Source organism: Phallusia mammillata, chromosome 2, assembly GCF_965637545.1.
Source record: "Phallusia mammillata chromosome 2, kaPhaMamm4.hap1.1, whole genome shotgun sequence".
In the NCBI taxonomy this organism is placed as follows: Eukaryota; Metazoa; Chordata; class Ascidiacea; order Phlebobranchia; family Ascidiidae; genus Phallusia; species Phallusia mammillata.
Genome location: NC_137253.1, coordinates 18,784,811 through 18,805,699, shown reverse-complemented (window position 1 = coordinate 18,805,699; position 20,889 = coordinate 18,784,811). Strand labels below are relative to the sequence as shown.

The 20,889-nt window shown below is 35.7% G+C and overlaps 2 protein-coding genes across 6 annotated transcripts in view; one reads left to right on the top strand and one right to left on the bottom strand.

Moving 5' to 3' along the window:
- The first annotated feature begins 940 nt into the window (after positions 1-940).
- LOC145213940 (cell division cycle-associated 7-like protein) lies at positions 941-19,990 on the top strand. 4 transcript variants are annotated; one of them, XM_080082348.1, is made up of 11 exons: positions 941-1,069; positions 5,592-5,719; positions 6,457-6,494; positions 7,576-7,680; positions 9,087-9,167; positions 11,628-11,722; positions 15,102-15,181; positions 15,244-15,377; positions 18,891-19,040; positions 19,099-19,235; positions 19,377-19,990. In XM_080082348.1, the coding sequence occupies exons 2-11, from the start codon at positions 5,656-5,658 to the stop codon at positions 19,405-19,407; spliced, it is 915 nt and encodes a 304-aa protein (XP_079938474.1). In that variant the 5' UTR covers positions 941-1,069; positions 5,592-5,655; the 3' UTR covers positions 19,408-19,990. The 4 variants fall into 4 exon arrangements, with proteins under 4 accessions (XP_079938474.1, XP_079938477.1, XP_079938473.1 ...); XM_080082351.1 differs by having other exon boundaries at positions 5,588-5,707; XM_080082347.1 differs by having other exon boundaries at positions 5,588-5,719.
- The window catches only part of LOC145213937 (forkhead-associated domain-containing protein 1-like), a 21,574-nt gene continuing 20,215 nt past the window's right edge, over positions 19,531-20,889 (bottom strand). For both annotated transcript variants that reach the window (XM_080082343.1, XM_080082344.1), the window contains exons 27-28: positions 19,922-20,077; positions 19,531-19,774 (exon numbers count right to left, since the gene is read on the bottom strand). In XM_080082343.1, coding sequence (XP_079938469.1) covers positions 19,634-19,774; positions 19,922-20,077 — 297 coding nt within the window. In that variant the 3' untranslated portion in view covers positions 19,531-19,633. The remainder of the gene's footprint in view (positions 19,775-19,921; positions 20,078-20,889) is intronic.

The following is a 20,889-nucleotide window of genomic DNA, read 5'->3' as shown; positions in this document are numbered from 1 at the left end:
ACAAACTGTATAAAAAACATGAAACTGGTATGGAGGCAAAAATTTGTGTTTCAGTTTTGCATATATTAGTTTCATTGGTTTTACAAAATTCCAGTACATTGTTAAAGCCCAGAATTTGATGTGATTAAACTGTTCAATATGAAACCATGTTAACAACTCAGCTAACAGGGTGACTATCCAAATTTATAAATATTATCAATTGAACATAAAAAATAATTCCTGCAAGCACACAGTTTTGTAGCTGACTATAACTGACAGAGGTTTCTGCTTTCAATGGCGTACATTGTGCTTCACTTTTTGTAAAACTTTGAATTTTTGTTTGCTCAACAACATTTTATTTATCCCTATATCATTCACCTAAAAACCTATACTGCTGATTCCTGATTTAAAATAGTTTCTTCAAAATCAAAGTCATAACAAAATATTTGAAAGGCAAACTGGTCCTGGTATATCTTCATTTTCACTCTGTTTTTTACTGATGATAATAAATCCATCCCAGGCATTGATTAAACAACAAAACTATGTCAACACCAGTAAACAAACCGTGACGCCAAGACGACTACGTCGCACAGTCATGACAAACTTGGGCATGTCAAGACAAATGGAATGGATGCCCCGAAAACACACGTACATACCTATACCTAGCAGTGGAGACAGTGTTTACTTTGTATTATGAGTAGAAGACGCAGAACAGAACCCACAAAGCAAAGCTTCCAAGCTTTTGTAGTTACACCACCTAGATACCAACTCATCCGACCATGACCATCCCAAAAAAGAAATGTTGCAAAATTGGGATGTCACAAGTCACAAATAAGTTAAAAACATTGAGCCAAATAATAAAATAAATTCCGCAAGATAAAAGCCTACTAGGCAGGTAAAATTTTAATGATGTTGGATTTTTTAGTGGAAGGGTGGCGCCAAAGTGGCGCTAGCCATCCAGCGCGCGAAATATGCAACAGTGCGTGCACGTGCCCCGAGATTGGATGTTTGGGTGGAGAATTGCAGATCTTACTGCGTCGATCACCATTCAACAACGACAGAAAGCTAAAGGAAACAGATAAAAGCTCATGTAATATGCAACATTTCTTATGTTGCCTATTCTACAGCTGTATTTTGTTATTATTTACAACTTGACCACAATGTATAGTAGTTTGTAGTTGTTAATGTTTGGTTATGGAGCTATTTTTAAAGTTGATTAGTTTTCCGGAAAATTATACACTACACTACAGAATTTTTTTGGACTTTAATGTGATAGCTTTGTTTTAAACTTTAGTTAATCTAAAGGGCTCTGCACACCAGACGCGGTTGACGGTTGCGGCTAGCGATGTCAGCGCCGGCGGTTGTTGGCGGATTTTCCGCGTAACATTTTGCGCGACGTTGGCCCTTCACACCGACAGTGCGGTTGACGTCAACGACTTTTTTTGCTAAGAAAACTAGCTCAATGTGTTTGACATATTGAGTGTTTCTACGTATTAAAAGAGTTGCTACAAAATTCCGTTGAGTTTATTTTGTGACAAAATGTAACGTTGATCATCCTACAGTAAAATGTTTCCAAAAACAATTGCAACAGCAATATTGGATTTAGTTTATTTCTGTCATTGCTGTTGAAACACACGTTCCTGTTTTACGGACACTTTATGTTTTAAAGTTGGCAATATAATAGCAATAACATAAATGAACACAATTTAGAAAACACAAGATTGCAGAAATGCAAAGAAAACAATCATATAACAACATACAAAAAAAGCTTAAATGTGAAAAGATGCATTTACATTTTAATTTTATCACAAACTTGCACATTGTTGCACAATCACAATGATGCTAGATGTTGTGAAATTTGAGAAAAAAACTTGTATTCTTTGGCTGGGGGCATTTTTAAGTTTGTAACTTCATCATTTTGCTGTGCGATGTTAGATGAGGTTTTCATTGGGAAATTGCTTTCTATAGTCTGCAGTAGAGTTTCTTTCCTGGGATCCCAGGAATCCCGGACAATTTCAGCAAAAAATCTATCCCAGGATTTTCTCTTTGTCCCGGGATAAAAATTGACTGCTTTTTAGTTGCACTCTTCAACCAGAGGTGCGACATTCACAGGGTTTCCGTGAATTAAAGGGTTCCCCGAGGTTTCTTGTAACAATTCAAACAGGAATTATATATAGTTCTTGTGTTGCGAACAGTACAACAGTGTTAGAACCCACGTTATAGCTCTCCAGTTGGTAAAAATCTGGCAATTTGTAAAATGCCAATACGGCCGATTGGTTATAGCGCCATCGACGTGTGTCACAAGGTTGTGGGTTCTAATCCTATCTTGGTAGCTTTGCTCCCAGAACAAGAAACTTGAGCGGCATTGCCCCAACCTAGTGGAACCTGATGGGTTGAACTTAATTGAACTCACCAACCGACTAAATCGAAAACTGGTTTCAATTTATAAAAATAGTTTTAATTTTAAAAAAAGATTTAACAAAAAAAATTAACTTTTATAACAGATAGCTCGACGGCTGCCTCGTGAACATATTGCATTGATGCTTTGCCTGCCCACTAAAACTAAAATGAAACAAACAAACTATTGTTATAAATTTATCAAAAATCGAATAAAATCCCTGGATCCCGGGATTGAGGTTGTTTTTGTCCCGGAATCCCGGGATAAGCCAAAGTGGCAAATTTGAGAAACCCTAGTCTGCAGGGTTCCCGCAGATATGGAAAACCTGGAAAGGTTATGGAATGTAAATTTGTATTTTTAAGGCCTGGAAAAGTTTTGAAAAAAAGCCAACTTTTGCAAAAGTCCCTAAAAAAGTGTGGAATTTGGCGCCTGAAAATGCCAGATAGAGATAGAATTTCAAATTATGCAACGTTTGTATATTCGTTGCAAGTATGATAAATTGGCTACATATACCAAAGTCTTTTTTCTAGTTTACCTACTATGGGAATTGCTCGTTTTTTTTATTAACGTTATGGAAATTTGTTTTTTTTTTCTTGAAAAGTCATGGAATTTATAAACAAAAATTGCGCGGGAAGCCTGAGTCTGACAAACATGTCCCAAATTCATGTCTTGAACTCTGGAAACATATGGAACAGTTGACTAGCAGAAACTACATTTTTATTCAAGTATACTAACCTGGAAATCCAATTATACACACATTTTCTTTTTTTGCCATGAAGTTTATTGAACTAGTGCACTGGAGTTGATGAATCAGTCATAGACATGTAGATTAGGAAAAGTTCCTACAATTCTGCAACAAATCACAGTTGTTAAAGGAACAATACATTTAGAATTTATACCAAAATTCACATACAAATAGGCTCATATGAGTAGCATTTCCATCCTGGTAAGATTTCAACAGCAGCATCTCTCTTGTACTTTTCTTTTTGCAAAGTAGTGGTTTCATAATTACAAAATCGTTTCATTAAAAATGACCAGTTGACCACCCAAGACTAAACAAAAAAGCTGTATATAAAAGTTATTTAAACCAATGGTAATAAAATTTTAGTATGTTTGTATTCAGCATTCAATATCAAACTGTTTACAAAAAAATTAACTGACAATTTCAAACTAATTTGCTAAAAACAGCCAAAAAACAATTAAAACAAGACATTTGTACCAATACTATCAGTACTTCATTAACTCCATTCTTTCCTGGGAAAATACAACAAAACAATCCACCTACACACAAAAATTCCTAAATCAAGCAGAAATGTATAATAAACAAGTCGTACACCCGCCGAATACCAAGTTTTTCACCCAGCAGTTCGCGGCTGACGGAAAAGTTAAATCCGATTTAACTTTGCTGTCAGCCGTTTCAACCGAGAAAATCATGCAGTCATGGCAAGTCGCTGTCTGTGGGTATACCCCGTCGCTTCCCGTCGAACGCAAAAACCGCGTCGCTATCCGCCAACCGCGTCTGGTGTGAATCTTGCTTACGGCTTGTGTAGGAGTTTGCACTAGTGATGGGACAAGTACCCGGTACTCATTATCGATGGTATGGAACGATTTTAGTGGCATCGATACTCGGTATCGAAATATTTTATCTCAGTTTTCGATACCGAAGGCCGGTTTACACTATAAGAATACGGGCAACTTTTTGCCAATATTTGCTTCGGACAGCACAAAATCGGAAAAGTTCCGCAAGGTTATACGTATATTTTTATGCGCTTTAGTGTGGAGATTGCATTTTTCTGCATGTGTGTGTGCACTTCTGTACCCCGACCATGGCAGATAAATAAGCCAGTGATATACAACTAAGTACAACACTACACTTAAGAAGTACTCAGTAATCGAAGTCGTTATCGAAGGTATATACATGTGGTACTCGGTATCGGTACTCGCTTCATAACCTGGTATCGTCCCATCACTAGTTTGCACACAAAAAGCATGCAAAAATCTGACACTTTTGTTTACTAGGCTGGTAATGCTTTTTCAATCAAACACAAAATCTGTTTAGAGCAGTTTGAAAATCAAAATATTTAGCAAAGAGTTTTATTTACGTCACGGCCGCCAGTACATATATTTCGATACAAATGTTCACGGCCACACAAATTCGACTCCGGCCGCATGTTGTGCACCCCTGTTTTAGACCCACCAGGAGTTTTTGGGGAGTAAATGAGCTTCATGAGCGGTGAATCAAAAATATACAGGATCGCTTGGTGCACCCTAATATCATTTTAACATCACCTGGTGCATCTATCACTTGGTGCATCTTAATATGCTTGGTGATCCTGTATTAGGGTTGTTCTATTTCGAGTAGTGATTTGCTAGCAAACCAGAAAAAACGAAGTGACTGTAGTTTCATGTTATAGATATAACGCAACTAAGCATGACTACTGCTTTGGAAAGGTAAAAGTTTAGCCCAACACAAGTTAAAAGTTGCTGTTTCAGGAGCATAGGAAGAAAGTAATGTGTCCAGTACGCTATAGGGGCGAGTTGAAGTGAAAAATACACACAATAAGAGGTAACACATGTGCTTTTTTATGATACGTGACATAATTTCTTGTGAGAAATTTCTTGAGAAGGAACCCTATCCTGGAAAATGCTTGGTGCACCTTTGCCTACGCTAATTGACATAAAGGTTCACCAAGCTGTATAAGGGTGCACCAAGTGATATAAATGTGTACACATGAAGCGATGTTAAGATGTACCAAGTGATATAAATGTGCACAATTCGATATTAAGGTGCACCAAGTCATATTAACACTTTCCGGGCGGCCATCAATCACACAAACATGCTTTGGGTGCGGCTTTTGATAGTTTCAATTATTGCGCACAATTGCATTGTCCTGTCTGCTGCAAGGCCTTAACAGTAACCATGACAAATTATTTTTTAATGAAAGTAATGCTTTTATTATGTATGCCGTATCCAAAACCTATGTCAACCACACTGAAAGCGTGAAGGCGACACAGTGCGAAAGTTCAGCTCAACTTTACAAAATGTTTTTTCTTAACTTTAAAACCCCAAAAAATTTAAAACCAAAACTAAACATCCCTTTAAAAAACCAAAAAATATAAAACCAAAACTAAACATTTAATACCTAATGTTGTTTTTGCTGTTAAATAATAATTTTTTTTATTTAACAATAAAACATACCGTTTTTTAAGCTAGGAACGCTCTTCAGCGAGATTTATTGTCACTATAACTACTTTTGAGGGATTTTGTTTTTATTGTGATGGACAGTGGAACTGATTTGTGGACAATATTTAACCAATCCGGAGACACTGGTGACTTTTTAGGTATTATACATATATATATGTATACATATATATATATATGTAGTTTTAGGTAGAAGGTTTTTTAACTTTTTTATCTGCGTTCCTTTGTGTGTATGTGTACAACATATTTTTGTTAGGATCCTTTCTTACTTGTCTACAGTACTTAGTGGACAAATGCTAGAATATCTGCTAGTGATGCACCGAACCTGCCTTAAAAGGTTAGGACCGAATATTCGGCCATGAGGCCGAATAAATTTTGCCGAATCAGGCCGTACCTAAAGTTCCCTTTCCTATGGATGTTTTCAACTAAATCTTGAGTTGTTGATGCAAGTAAACTACTTTATGGCACTCCAAAATCACTTCAAAATGCGTTAACTAAAGCTTTACTAAAGTTCTAATACTTCGCAGACTACATGGCTCGTATTTTTTAGATGCAACAATTAGTTAATTATGATGTTTCATATTGGCAAAATTGTCATTTGAGGTGTTAATTTCCCACAATCAAAAAGTTCGGTTTCGGCCAAATTTTTAAAAAAGTTGCGACTGAAACTAAAATATTGGAAAACGACATATTCAGCCGAAATGTTTCAGCCAACCTGAGCGTTGGTGCATCACTAATATCTGCTTTAAGATAAACTTTTTACATAAAAATAAAGCATAAATAAAGTGAGACAAAACAGGTCTTTTGAATTATGGTATCCTCTTTTCAATGAAACCATTTTCTTACTTTTTAAAAATATATGCAACTATATTTTTAGGTTTTTCAGACCCTGAAGATTCTGGAGATAACAATGACGTAAGCATGGAAAAACAGCTTTTGAAATGACTATCAAACTATATGTTTAAAACATGGCACATACACAAATCAACAAAATTATTTTCCAAAGTAACCAAATCGGTGTTTGTTTACAATTCATGTCGGGGTACAAGAGAAATTAAGAAGTATGTGCCATGTTATTTTTGTCAAGAAAATATTGTTATTTAATTGTGTAAAAAAAGCTTGCATAACATGAATATTTAAAACAAATTAAATGACTCATTTACTAAACAGATAATTTTGATGCAAAAACACACAGTTTGTGTTCCCAATAAAAATTATGTGCAAAAATTTGCCATGTTTTTTAATGGTCCTGAAACGAATATATTTGGCAGCTTGCACCATTAGGCGACAATAGGTTTGATGTCAGATTCTGAATTGTTCACCTACCCACATATGAAGCTTGCTATCCTATTCCAAAATGCACAACTCAGTTTGCTACTTTACAATTTTTTTAAATAATTTTGTAATATTTGACGCGTCTGGTATGTGGTCCTTGTCTAAAAACAGAGATTTTCCGGCACTTTTCGGTAAATCCCCCCAGTTAAAAATATTAAACTTAACCCATCGTATTTCACTCGCACTTTGCTTACATAACGCATCGGGCGAATTTATTAACCTTTATTCGTCATCTCCTCTCGTTTGTGGAAATTTAAACTGTCACTGTAAGACTGGATTCATTGCTGTTAAGTCATTCGTACAGCCAATTTTTTTCCACCAGCAGTTATGTTATTCTACTACAGTATTTATTTTCGACTTTTTGTCTACCTGTCAGACAAACGGCCAATAAAAATTTCCCGCGAGTAGGACCGATTTCTCAGGAAGAAGCTTCCCAACTTCCCCACTTTTTCCCGCCATGATGGTGAGCCTACACCCGTAGGCCCCCTGGGGGACATAGGCCCTGGTTGAGAACCACTGTTCTAACCCAACCCTCACCATTAAAAATCTAAATTTATAAAGGCTTTCAGAATAGCAGTGCAGGCAACTAAATGTAGCTATTTGTATATGTCAAAAATCATAACAAGATGCTACATACCTTGTTAGTCATGTTATTTTCTAGAATGAACTTTCTGGTGATTTTGATGGGGATACTGACAGTGACAGTGATGAAGAAAATAGTTTGATGGTAAAGAGACAACACATTCAAAATTCTAAAAAAAGGATGGTAAGGTCAAGCATATTTGTTTTTGTCTGTTTATTTTTTATCTGACGTGGATTCTCCCAACCTATACAAGAAAAACTGGTTAAAACTTTTAGTTGATACATTTATGTAAACATGTAAACAGATTTTAGTCAAATGGGTGTAAATATTGTCCAAGTTGGGTTGAAAAGACAAACCTCACAACTAAAAAAATTCACAGGTACTTTTTTATGTGGTGATAAAATTATTCTGTACCTATGCCTCAAACTATTCTCAGATTTGGTTTCTGGGCAAACTTATAATTATGGGTCCCCTTCCATGAAGGGGACACATATTGTTTTTGTCCGTATTTTTTTCTTTTTTCTGTCTAACGCTGGTTTGGCCAAGAAAGAGTGCTTCAAATTAATTCAAATTTTGATACATTTTAGTTATTAATCCGAATTTGATCCTCGGAAGTTTGACCCCGAATGATCCAGCCGTTCACCCACAGGCCCCCAAACATGAAATTTTTAAAACGGCTGTACTAAAGTACATAATCTAGGAGTTTCATGCTTTGTTGGTTGGTGCAATGTAAGAAATCGATCAAATATTACATAATTGTGTTTCAACCTGTAGCTCCAATATACATTTACCCTTGTGCCTTTCAAAAATAAGACAAACTTACAAAAATGTCTGAATTGCATAGTAATAAACCTTGAAATGAATTATTTATAACCTTGCTTGTTTGGAGACCCATAAGTTTTAGCCTGCAGCAACAAACAAAAAAATGTTAGAAAATATGCGGCCAAATATAAAATAAGCATGGAAAATATATTAACCCTTTAAAAGTGGTTAAAGTGTACATGCAATGGCAGTATGTGCTTAGCCACCCTTCTAGTTTACTTTGTGTTGATTTGTTGCTTAAATGATAACACTAATAATTAGTGAGGTAACAAAAAACCTTTTAACACATTGGTTTGAGTTCACACTGTTTGTATGAAGGCATTGTGCACTTGCATTTAAAAAAACATGAAACTGAAACAAGTAATTTTTTTTTCTTTCTAAAAACCAGTGATGGTAATGTGATTATGACCCTCTGATGAACTGTGATTAATCTTACACAATCGAGGGGCCATAACAAGCGCTTCTTTTATGAGAACAGCTGCAAAAAAATGAATGTATTCATCGTTTCAGAGATTTTTTGCAATGTAAAGTAAACAACTTTATTGTATGGAAATCAAGTTTTGGTATTCATGGATTGTGAATTTTAATTGTGGCATCACCTATTTGAATTGTATTCATGCAGTTTCATGATTTAAAGCAAAAAGTCATTCAATGACAGCATGAATTCTGCAAAACCTGTCGTTCAATAATGCTAATGAACTGCCTCATATCTGGGACTTCAGAAAAATGGGTTTCCATACTGTACCATCATATATTGTTTGTTGTAGCTCAACAAATTAATGAAACAACTGAATGAGAATCCTGTGTTCTGTCAAATGAAAACATCATCACCAAAGTCAAGGACAAAGGTTTGTGTTTGTTACTCTATAACAGGTGTGGCCAACACGTCAATCGCCACTAAATTCTCCACTACTAATCAAAAGCTTATTTATTGAAAACAAATTAAATAATATAAAACGGCACTTCTGACATTTTGACACAACGCACAAATGTACAATAAGACAATGGATATGTAATTGTTACTTTCTTTGTTGTGTAACAATTGTTATTTTGGCACCAAATTATGTCGTAACAACTACAATGTTTGTCGTCACAACTTAAACCCCCCAACCCCCCCCCCCCCCCCCCCCCATGGATACGCCACTGGGTGTAAGCAAACCTGGCATACCTGGCGTGAATAGGATACCAGCAAACATTTGACCTGTTCGGCGCCTGGTTGTAAGTTTGTCGGCTACAATGCCAACAGGAGGTACATTAAGAGTTGCTTCCAGAGGTCGACAAGTAGCGTTTGATGCGTTGATCAATCACTTCCTCAAATTTAGGCCTCAACGCCAGTGGAATTTGAGTGGTTTAAATTTCCAATTTTTACTCTTGCATCAGCTAACAAAAGTAATTTTACTTAAAAATCACTGAATGGACGACAACATTTCAATAAACGATAAGCCTGTTTTCCCACTGTTATTCCGATCAAATGTTGCATTGCTTGTGATTTTTTTTCATGGTCTTTATTTCTTCAAGGGATTGAAATTTTCCTGGTGACTCTGCTGTGAAATGTGCCTTACCACAGATTTTTTTTAAGTTCTAAAAATTAGATGGTTGTATTTTTTTTCTGTAAAATCCAAACCTAGCGAAAAGTCGTAGTGAAAAATTCCACTGCCCGATTGCATACCAATGCTGGTTTCGGAGGAACATACCTTGCATATAAGAATACCATTTTCTTCATCCACAATAAGTTTAGCGATTTCACACAATCTATAAACACTTTTAGTAGCGTGAAGTAGCACTCTTTCTGCTGTAACAGTTGCCATAGTTTCTTTCTCCTTGCAACATACTTTCTGTCCTTTACCTTCAGACAGTCTTATTTCGGAACCATTTTTATTATTGCGTCAAGTTTTTCTTTGACTGCGCTAGTTTCTGTTTTCATGTTTTCTGAAATTGTGGCTTCTACTTCAACTGCGTTTTTTTACTTTGTGTATTGCCCTCATCATCTGAATTTGTGCCTTTGGTTTTCTTACTACACAAAGAAGTTAAATTACCTTCAATCTCAGTATGTTTTCTTTACTGGCTTGACCTGCTGCGAACAAATCTGCCAAATTTTGGCTAGATTTTTTGCCAGCTATCTTGACTGGTAATCGAGGGTGTTTTTTTACGAGAAAGTTCTCAGGGACGATCTCTACTCATGGATACCGTACAATAACCACACCTAATCTGCTGCTTCGATTTAAAGTTTTCTTGAGAAGACATTTTGCTCATTAAATTGAAACTAACTACCAAACTTAAAGGCTAAACCTTACAAAGTAACAAAAAATTGTACTTCAAAGGTCATGCTTTGCAATCTTTATCATATATACATGTACTAGCACCGGACTTTTTGTAGGCCTATTGTGTGCAAACAATGGGAAAAAAACACACACCACAATTGTCAAAGTACAGATTATGATGTCATAAACAATAAGCACTGTTCAGCCTAACCCAGTGGTTCTTAACCTTTTTGGGATCGTTTCCCACTAAAGTCGATCACCAAGTTCGAATTTCCCACTCTGTTATTTTTATGATGAGTTTTGTGTTCTACATTAACTTTGATTTCTTTGATTGAAATAATTTTGTAAATCGATTTGGTTGGGATCTTAAAAGCTTGCTGCAATCCTATTTAGTTTGAATAGTGCTTCAGTGAAAGAGTAAAAATATGTGAAAAGTTGAATCCTTTCTGCTTGCAAAACTCAATTATTGCATCACAATCAACATAGAAAGACATTTATTCGTGCACAATAACAAAGGCATTAATGCTTTCAGACATGTCTGTGATGTAACAAACGTTTTTTGAGATTGTATAATTTGATTTTTTATGTGTCTTGTAAAACCAGGTGAAATTTATCTAATGTTGTTGCTAAAAATGCAGTAAATTAACATTCAACGGTCAATTCGAAGCCGGATTCGACCCACTGGACCGAGTTTCATTACTCCTGACTTACATAATTTCCCTCTGAATACGTTAAATTTCCCACTGGTGGGAAATTTCCCACCGGTTAAGAACCACTGGCCTAACCTATGCACCAAGTGAAAAATTATTAATCTGGCTTTTTATGGTATATATGTTATATAAACCGAATTTTTACACCAGTAATTTTAAAACAAAAACAAGCAAGCAATTGATGGCCATTGGTGAAATAAGGACCTGTGATGCAGCCGTCATAGAGAAAAGGTCCCCTGCCTTATACCAACTACTCTACCTTAAAAATGCCAGTGTGAGATTTCACAGCATTAAGTGTTGAACGCAAAACATGTCCTAATATAATACTCTCTTATAGACAAATACAAGACTGAGTGTAAAGCGCGAATTTGAAGTTATACCTCGAATGACAAGAAACAGATCAAAAATGTTTTCAGATGAACTGTTGAGTGGGTAAGTGTAAATTTTGGTTTGACTGGAATTTGGTTGGCATTGCAGCTCTGTCTACATTTGTATTAAAATCATTAATAGTTAAATTACGTGTGTTCGATTGTAAAACGTAAAGTTTTTAAATTGTGTAGTTGTGGTGAATTTGAGTGTTAGCATATGTACAATTAACCCTAGAGAAGAGCTCACTCGTTTTTCTATCAAAAGTTTGATGGATTTGGGTGAAATTTACACAGATGGTAGATATAGTCATGTAGATGTGCATCCCACTTTGTTTGTCCAGATAACCCTAGTATTTACCCCACTAGCCCCCTAAAATGTGTGAGTAGTAAACAGTGTCAGAATTGGCTGAAATTTGGATGACTTGTAGAGTATGCCATTTATAGGTGTCGATTGTTGTGTTCCACCCTGTAGCCCTAACATTTACCACACAAGCCCCCAAAGTGTAAAACGTATTTGTATGTTACTGGGCACCATAAACGAAAGATTTCGGTGGCGCAGTAATAGTGTTACAAGGGCAACCAGTTGTATGTTACTCATTTGTGACTTTGTGGGTTGCTTGGTGGACGTTTTTGTGCCATGGCAGTTAGGGGGTTGTTAGCAGCCCTATGAAGTCAAAAACATTAACGGTTGTTGCTCAAATCACCTCTAGTGGTCGAAATTTTAAACATTGGCGGATTGGGCTGAAATTTTGCAGTACTATTGATTGAGTCATTGAGGTTTTATATTTTTTTAATTTGTGTGTCAACCCCATTAGTTACCCTACTAGCCCCCTAAAATGGGTCAGTTTTTTAAACAATGTCGAAATTGGCTGAAATTTAGACAACTTGCAGAATTCACCATTCATAGGAGCTGATTGTTGTGTTTAACCTTGTAGCCCAAATTTCCCCCCACTAGCCCCCTAAAATGGGTGAGTTTATTAAACAGTGTCGGGATTGGCTAAAATTTGGGTAGCATGTGAACTATGCAATTTGTAGGTTTCGATTGATGTGTTTTACCTTGTAGCCCCAACATTTACTCAACTAGCCCCCTAAAATAAATGAACTTTTAAAAAACCTCCAAATTATATGAAATTTGCAAAGTTTATTGAACATACTAAGTTTATACATAACTAAAGTATTGATTCTTGAATTGATTTGTCAAAAATAAAGAAGCTATGTTGTGATAAAAAATCGTTCGTTCTTAACTGTGTTTGTAATATCTACAAGTTGACCTTTAGTGACCTGTAGTCATGCCGCAGCCAAGCTGACAACGAGAATTTAAAGACCTATTATCATAGCTTTTGAAAAAGTCCAAGTTTATTTTTTCATCTTTATGTTGATCAACAAAGTTTTGCTTGACATGTTTGAAACCGAAGCACGTTTATCAAGTTGAAATGACATGTTTGGTGTGAAACCTTTGCCATAACTGAAAATGCTTCATAGAAGGGCCATAATTAACTGACAACTCTTGTGTGTGTGGGTAACATTTCGAGAGATGTACACTTTTCAAAAAAATGGCAGAGTGTGAATAAATTTCCAACAGTAAATACAGACGAATCCGGTTAATCGCATAATCCGTTTAATTGCATCACAATTTAAAATCCCAAACCGTCGCCCATCGTTTGTTAAGAAAATCGTCCGGTTAATCGCATAAACCGGATATTCGCATCCATTTTCTACGAAATATGCGATTAACCGGATTGATGATCTCTATGTGAAAGTCGAACAGACCGAGTTTTCGAATGAAAAACGACGATTAATAGTAAAATTCTCCGGAGGTAATGTACGCGAAAAAGACGCAGATACATGTTTGTATTCTACACCAAATAACGCATCTAATTTCAACGTTGAAAATGACATGTCTCGACCATAAATAGTCGTTATCTCAAGGCCGTGCACATTGATCTTTTTTATTGGCTGATCCAATCACCAACAGTGATTTAACAAGCGTTTAAATAAAGAGTTTAACAGGTTAAAATTACGTAACTGGGGTTCCGGCAAAGACGCTAATTGTAATTTCTTACTAAGTGCGAACTGCAGCAAAATTCGAAGTATTAAACTGTATTGAAATTTGAACAAGGTTAAATGTAAAACAAATGGTTAAAAATGTTTTCTGTTATATTGTTCATGACCCGCCAAACACGTAATGGTTGTAAAACATGTTAGATCGCAAGTAATCACATTATGTTGTTTAGATTCACGTAATTGGTAACATGCCAATGATTGCCGTATTTTATGTCTTCTATTCGTGACCTTGCGCAACTTATCAGGTGGATCACTGATTAGAAAGGCATTTATTCCTTTAGTATTTATTGCTGGTATAAAGGTTTGAAGCAACGATCTCACGTTGATCACGTGACAGTCACGCTAATTTTGCAGCTGCAGTTTTGCTGAGTAAGCTATATTCTTTTTGTCAATTGGAAAACGGGTTATAATAGAAACTGATGCAGCTCGCCCTTGCGCTGTAGAATGTGCCAAAGTTTGACCAGGTTTCGGTTGTGCACTTTCGGGTTTGGGCTTGCTTACAAACATGCACCTAGCACTTTGCCGCTTAACGCGTTGGTTTGAACTAGAAAACGAAATAGGTTAGAAACAACAGGCCATTTTTCGTGTATATTAAGCGAGAGGCCTAGCACATTTATAAGGGAAACTACCCAAAACAAGACTGAAACATCATAAACCGTCGTCATAGCGAAGTTCCCAAATATAAATGTTGTGCCCCTTGGCTACGATGCGATGTAACATATTTTTTCAAATAAACCTGACTGCAAGAGAAAGCACAAATCAAGCGAACTGTGGCGTGTGCGCCAATTATAAAAGAGTGTGTGTGTGATCCGCTACTGTTTCTTCAACACACTTGGGCGATTGCACCATAGCCACGACAGTGAGGAAGCATGACGTCATGTATTGCGCTGAGAGTAATAAATCTAGTTTTGACTTGAGAGTACTTTTTTCAATTCTCCGCAACAAAAGAGAGAAAAGACTGCTCCGTTGCCATAGTTGAGGTCACTACAACTTTGTTTTAGCTGGGGAAGTGAAAATGAGCACTTTTGTTAACGGCGTGTACTGTTTACAGTGCAACCGGATTATCGCATAATCGCATCAAATGCCCTTGGCAAATCGATGATGCGATTAACCGGATTCGTTGTCTGTACTACTTCGTCTGTAACGTTTTGATCTTTAAAGAAAGCCTTGTTTGTAAACAGTGCACAAGTAAAAAAAAAAATATAATAATCCAAGGGATCATGTTTTGACATCATTAACAGAAAGGCATGAAAAGATGAAACAATCATGATCATTACAAAACTTTTATACCAACATTTCTATTCTTTAAAAATAGGAATGCGATTGTAAAAAATATTCTCTTTAGTAACAGATTTACAGCTATTTGTTTTTCTTTTTAGAAGTTTTATCAGACCCCTTACTGTAAAATTTGTTCAAAGAAAGAGGAAGTTGAGCTCTGATTCTGAAAATGATGGTATTTGTATGTCGATCAATTGTCGTTGTGTTTGCAAAACTAAATAGTGTTTTAATTTATTTTGTTAGGTGAGGAAAGACCAAGGCCACATCGCATATCAGTTTCTCAGCCACATATCATTGTTCCTGTTGAAGATGTAACAAGGCAAATGATAAATAACATTGCAGAACATTCTGTTGGAAAAACATATGATCCTATTAAGGTATGAATGTAAATTTAGAACTATAATCGAATGGTCTAATTGACACCATTTCTCTTGTTTTGTAGGTACACTGAAATATTTTTGTTTCGAAATTAGAATGCAATTTTATATTTGTTGGGGTTACTCCCCCCCAAAAAAAAGTACACAGTCTTTTATAAGTTTAGAATTCTACCAGTCACCACAAAAAAGATATATATAGTCACAATTTTTTGAAACTTTGTTGCCATTTTTTCATTTTGGGCAACAAAAGGTCTGTTTTTCTTTCCAACAAAGCTGATTTGTCACCTGGAAGTTTAGAAAATAAAAAAGAAAGCCTATAAAACATGTACTTAAACCAAAGTTGTATAAAATTGCTTTGGGGGCCCAGTTTTGGAGAAATTTTTACCAAAAAAGTATACCTGCATGACTAAAAGTACAAATTGGGATCCAGGCCTAAAGAAAAATGCTACAAAGTAAGAAAAAGAGGTTATCAAATCATTATGTGGTAATTCAAGCAGTTTGGGGTAGAAAATTAAACTTTATTTCAATAAGGTTTTAGGTTACATTACCAGTCAGCAAGTGGGTGAGCTCTATTTAAACCTAGTTGCATACCAACAAAAGACTGGTAAATGACAAAAAAGACCAAATCAAAGGCAATAAATGCAGTGCAATAAAGGTACAAAGCCATGGAAAGTCTTAGCACCAATTTGAAAGCGTTTTATTAATTTACAAACAGTTTACTAACTGCTGTAAAGTTTGGTTTGTAAAATTTCGAAAACAAAGAATTTTACGTGGCTCGTGTTTTTTTTTGGCTTATTGATTGTAACAGAGTTGTTAATGAAATTTCTTTCTTATGTTTGACTTTAAGATGGTTGATTAAGTTCATATAATTGAATTGAAGTTCCAACTGCCACTTAATTATGGGTCCCCTTCCCTGAAGGGGACACATATTGTTTTTGTCTATATTTTTTTTTCTTTTTTTCTTTTTTTTTTCTAATGCAGATTTGTTCCCACGTTTTGGTCAACAAAGAATGGTTCAATCTTTTTCAAATTTACACACATTGTAGATATTGGTCTAAAGATGGTCCATGTGAATTTTGACCCCGTTTGATCCCTCGGTTCACCCACAGCCCCCCAAAACGTGAAATTTTTTGCGCGGATTTGTTCCCACGTTTTGGTCAAGAAAGAATGGTTCAAACTTTTTCAAATTGACACACATAATAGGTATTGGTCTAAAGATGGTCCATGTGAATGTTGACCTCGTTTGATCCCTCGGTTCACCCACAGCACCCCAAAACGTGTAATTTTTAGCTCGGCTATTGTTCCCACGTTTTGGTCAAGAAAGAATGGTTCAAACTTTTTCAATTTTACACACATTACAGATATTGGTCTAAAGATGGTCCATGTGAATTTTGACCCCGTATGACCCAGAGATTCACCCACAGGCCCCCGAAACGTAAATGTGTCTAACGCTCGTTTGGTCAAGAAAGACACTGTAGGCAGAAGTACCAAGAGAGTAACTCACTGGTTTACGATAGCGGGAGGGCTCAGCTTGACGTCGGACAGACGTTTTACGAGACATCGTTTCAGTGATTAGAAATCAGCTGTTTTGCACAGCAATGCTATGTCGTTTTATTAAGTTATCACTCACATTTTTAGTTTTGGCGAAGGTTTTACACCTATGACGTGATTTAAGCCTAATAACCGTGCTTCGGTTTTGTATATGTCAAGAAAAACTTTGTTAATCAAAGTTAAGATGAAAAAATTAACTTGACTTTTTTGCCAAATAAATGTTTTTTTAAATGCTCGCTGTCAGGTTGGCCGCCGCATGATCACGGGTTACTTAAGGTCAACTAGTCGGTATTACAAACACAGCTCAGAACTTTCTTCATAACGTAGCGTTTTTTTAACAATCAATTTAGGAGTCAATACTCAAGGCATGTATAAATTAGGCTTAACAGTATTGTTGAACACGAATGACGGCGTGCTATTGAAAACGGTGTCAAAAGGTCAAACAGTCGTTTGGCGTGTGCACCCTGAGAGGTTACTACAGGTCAATGGTACTCATTTTGCGAAACAAAGTTAAATGAAAAACAATTTGTTATGTATACACTTGTAGCAAATTGCTTTTTAATTTAAAGTGTGTGTAACACAACTGTTACAGCTTTCTAAAAAAAATTGCCCGACCTTGGAGGACTATATCTGGGTTAAAGCAAGAGATTAGATTTAAGTCTTTGTTACGTTTTTTTAATGTTTTTGTAATTACATGACAATAATAGTGCAAAAAGAATACGAACAATTTTTTTTATTGTTGGGTTAATGCTTTCTAAAAATTTGTCCTTAAGAATGTAAAAATCACCGCAACATTTGTTTACCGTAAATCCGCACAAACATGCGTGTGGGGACCCATTAGTTTTTGTTTACAAAAACAATCATATGTGTAGATCAAATGATGTGTATAGTAAATTGGTAAATATCGTATAGAATATATAAAATGGAAGTATATCAGAAAGCCACTCTTCTAGTTTTTTTAAAAATGGTCCTAATGTCCACTTGTTTTTTTTACCCCGACATTTTTTTGTACCTTTTTCGGGTTAAAAAAGAACAACAGTTTTTGTCAAATATTTTTTTTGTTTTTTAGTAAAATCAAAAACTTGTCACATAACTATAAAAGTAGTCCTATCAGCTTTGTTGGGAAGAAAAACTGACCTTTTGTTGCCTAAAATAAAAGTTTGGCAACAAAGTTTCAAAAAATTGTTTTTTTTACCCTACTTGACTATATTGGTCTAAAGATGGTCCATGTGAAAATTTTGACCCCGTTTGATCCGTTGGTTCATCCACAGCCCCCCAAAACGTGAAATTTTTTAAACGGCTATACTTGCTAAATCAGATGATTCTGGAGTTTCATACTTTTTTGATTGGAACATGGCAGCGTATTTTAAAGTATTTTGTAACTTGAAGTGTATGTATCCATTTTCACCCCTTTACCCCCAAATATTTGTTTGTTTGTTCTAGTGATGGGACAATACCAGGTTTTGAAGCGAGTACCGATACCGAGTAGCTTTCAGTTTTTTTTACCCCAACTTCGGCAATTTTTTTAGCCTATTTTGACTATATCTGTGCTGTATTGGTTTTATAACTTTATAAGTTTAACTGGAACTATGTTAGATGTTGTGGCAAGCTGCTAATGTTAGTTGAATAGTAGTTTTGCAGATGGTTGTGTAGGGAGAGGAGGTGTCTACAACAGTGATGGCATCTGAAGGGTCAAACTTAATGCTAATTTAATAACATTGATTTGTGTTAGCTCCTATAGCAAGATCATTTTAAAAGTATGCCAGTCACTGCGACCTCATGGCATTCAACTTTCACATACTTATCTCATAAAAAGCAAAACTATATGACCCAATGTGAGTTTTGTTCTTGCTATTACTCTTTGCATCTAATCACCCTGTAGCTCAACCATGAGAGTTAAGCAGGCTTGTATTGGGTGGACCTAAATTTTACTGATTTTACAATAAGTTTTTGTCTGTAAAGGGAACAAGTTGTCACCAGTGCAGACAAAAAACAATTGACACCAAATCATGTTGCCGATTTGAACATTGCGTTGGTGTTCGTGGACAGTTTTGCGGACCGTGTTTACTAAATCGTTATGGGGAGTCGGTGGAAGAAGCTCTCCTTGACCCAGTAAGTTAAAAATTATTATTGTTTTGAGCTGTTTGTCATTGTTCAAGGAAATGTTTAGAACTGGAAGTGCCCAGTGTGCAGAGGTTTTTGCAACTGCAGTATATGTCGAAATAGAAAAGGAAAATGTGCAACCGGAATTTTAATTGGATTAGCACGGAAACATGGCCATACTAATGTTAAGGACTACTTAGTACAGTGAGTGTGTTTTAAAACCAAAAGTTTTTAAAAAAATTACTAGCTAAAAAATATTGAATGTGTAAATAAAACAGGTGTTTAAATTATGACACTATTTTCCTGTTGCATGTTAATGTTTAGCTATGTTGTGTTGCTCCATAGATTGGAAAACAGCAACCAAGAAGATGCCTAACTTGAAGCAAACTGAAGACAATGTTTGGTGTTTTTTTACATTCACATTTGGGCTAAATATCACAGAGCTACAAAGTTTATGTGCAAGTAAACTAAAATAACATTCACTAAATACATCAGTCAGATAGAACACTTAAAAATTGCAAGAAGCTAAACACAGTAGAACGGCATGAAAGACCAACATTATCACATGATGCAGCAGCAAACAAATTTCATGTTTTATCAAGTTATGTGCTACCATCTTTGTGCTGAAACTCTGTCTTCTGTTGCAAGTTATATATTTCAGAGATTTCATCTGTATTGGATGAACTTAAACCAACCAACTGTGCTGTTGCATGGCACAAGTCATGCTCCTTCCCTTGCACACTCTATTAAAAAGGTCATATGTTATTAGTGGTGAAATTAGGTTCAAAGTCAAAAGCACTTCAGAGAATACATGGAAAAAATACTTCTTTACTGCAGTGAGATAAAATTGACACACTTTGCATAGAATACAAAAATGTTGTTCCAGCTACCTGTTTTAAAATGTCTATTTCATACTGCTTTCTTTTCATTTTATCATGCTTCTTTTTTGATTTGCTGGCTGATTTGTGTGAATCTATTTCTGATCGATAGCATGAGCAGCCCTCTGGTAATGGTTGGCGGTAGTCCAAGTTTTCCAAATGATAGGTCTGTAACAAAAAAAAGTCAGTTTCATTCAAGATAACTATCCAACTGAACCATTATTTGTTTCATCCCATTTTAAACAGCAGATATGCTAAATTTTGCGACTAATATAACCTGTTTTACAACATTAATATTTTTCCTATGCTGATTTTTAATTGGGTCCCATATTAGCCATCCCGTCTTATATAACCCTAGTTGTTTCTGCAGGCAGAAACACATGGGTTCCCACACTTGCAAAGTTAAATATAATGCATTTCAGGAGATAACCATGAGAAAGTCTGGTGTTGTAAGGTAAAACACAGTAAGCGGCACTGTGCTTAAATAATAATACTATGTAGAGTACAAACTATACAAATCGGATTCACCCAAGATTATGTTTGAAGTATAAAGAAAAGGAGTAAAGAGTGGTATAATGGGGCAAAACAAAAAATAGACACCTATGAATAGCAAATTCTACAAGCTGTTCAATTTGAACAATGTTAAAAGAGTCGCCCATTTTAGGTAGAAGGCATGAAAAAGACCACTATTATCACATGGTGCAGCAGCAAACAAATTTCATGTTTTCGCATAAATTATCAAATTATGTGCTACCATCTTCGTGCTGAAACTCTCTCTTCTGTTGCAAGTTTTATATTTCAGAGATTTCATCTGTATTTAAACCAACTAACTGTGCTGTTGCTTAACACAGGGGGCTACAAGGTAAAACACCTCAATCAAAATCTACAAATAGCATATATTCCACATCTTACCAAAATTTTAGCCAATTCCAACACTGTTTAAAAAACTCGCTCATTTTGGGGCTACAAGGTTAAACACA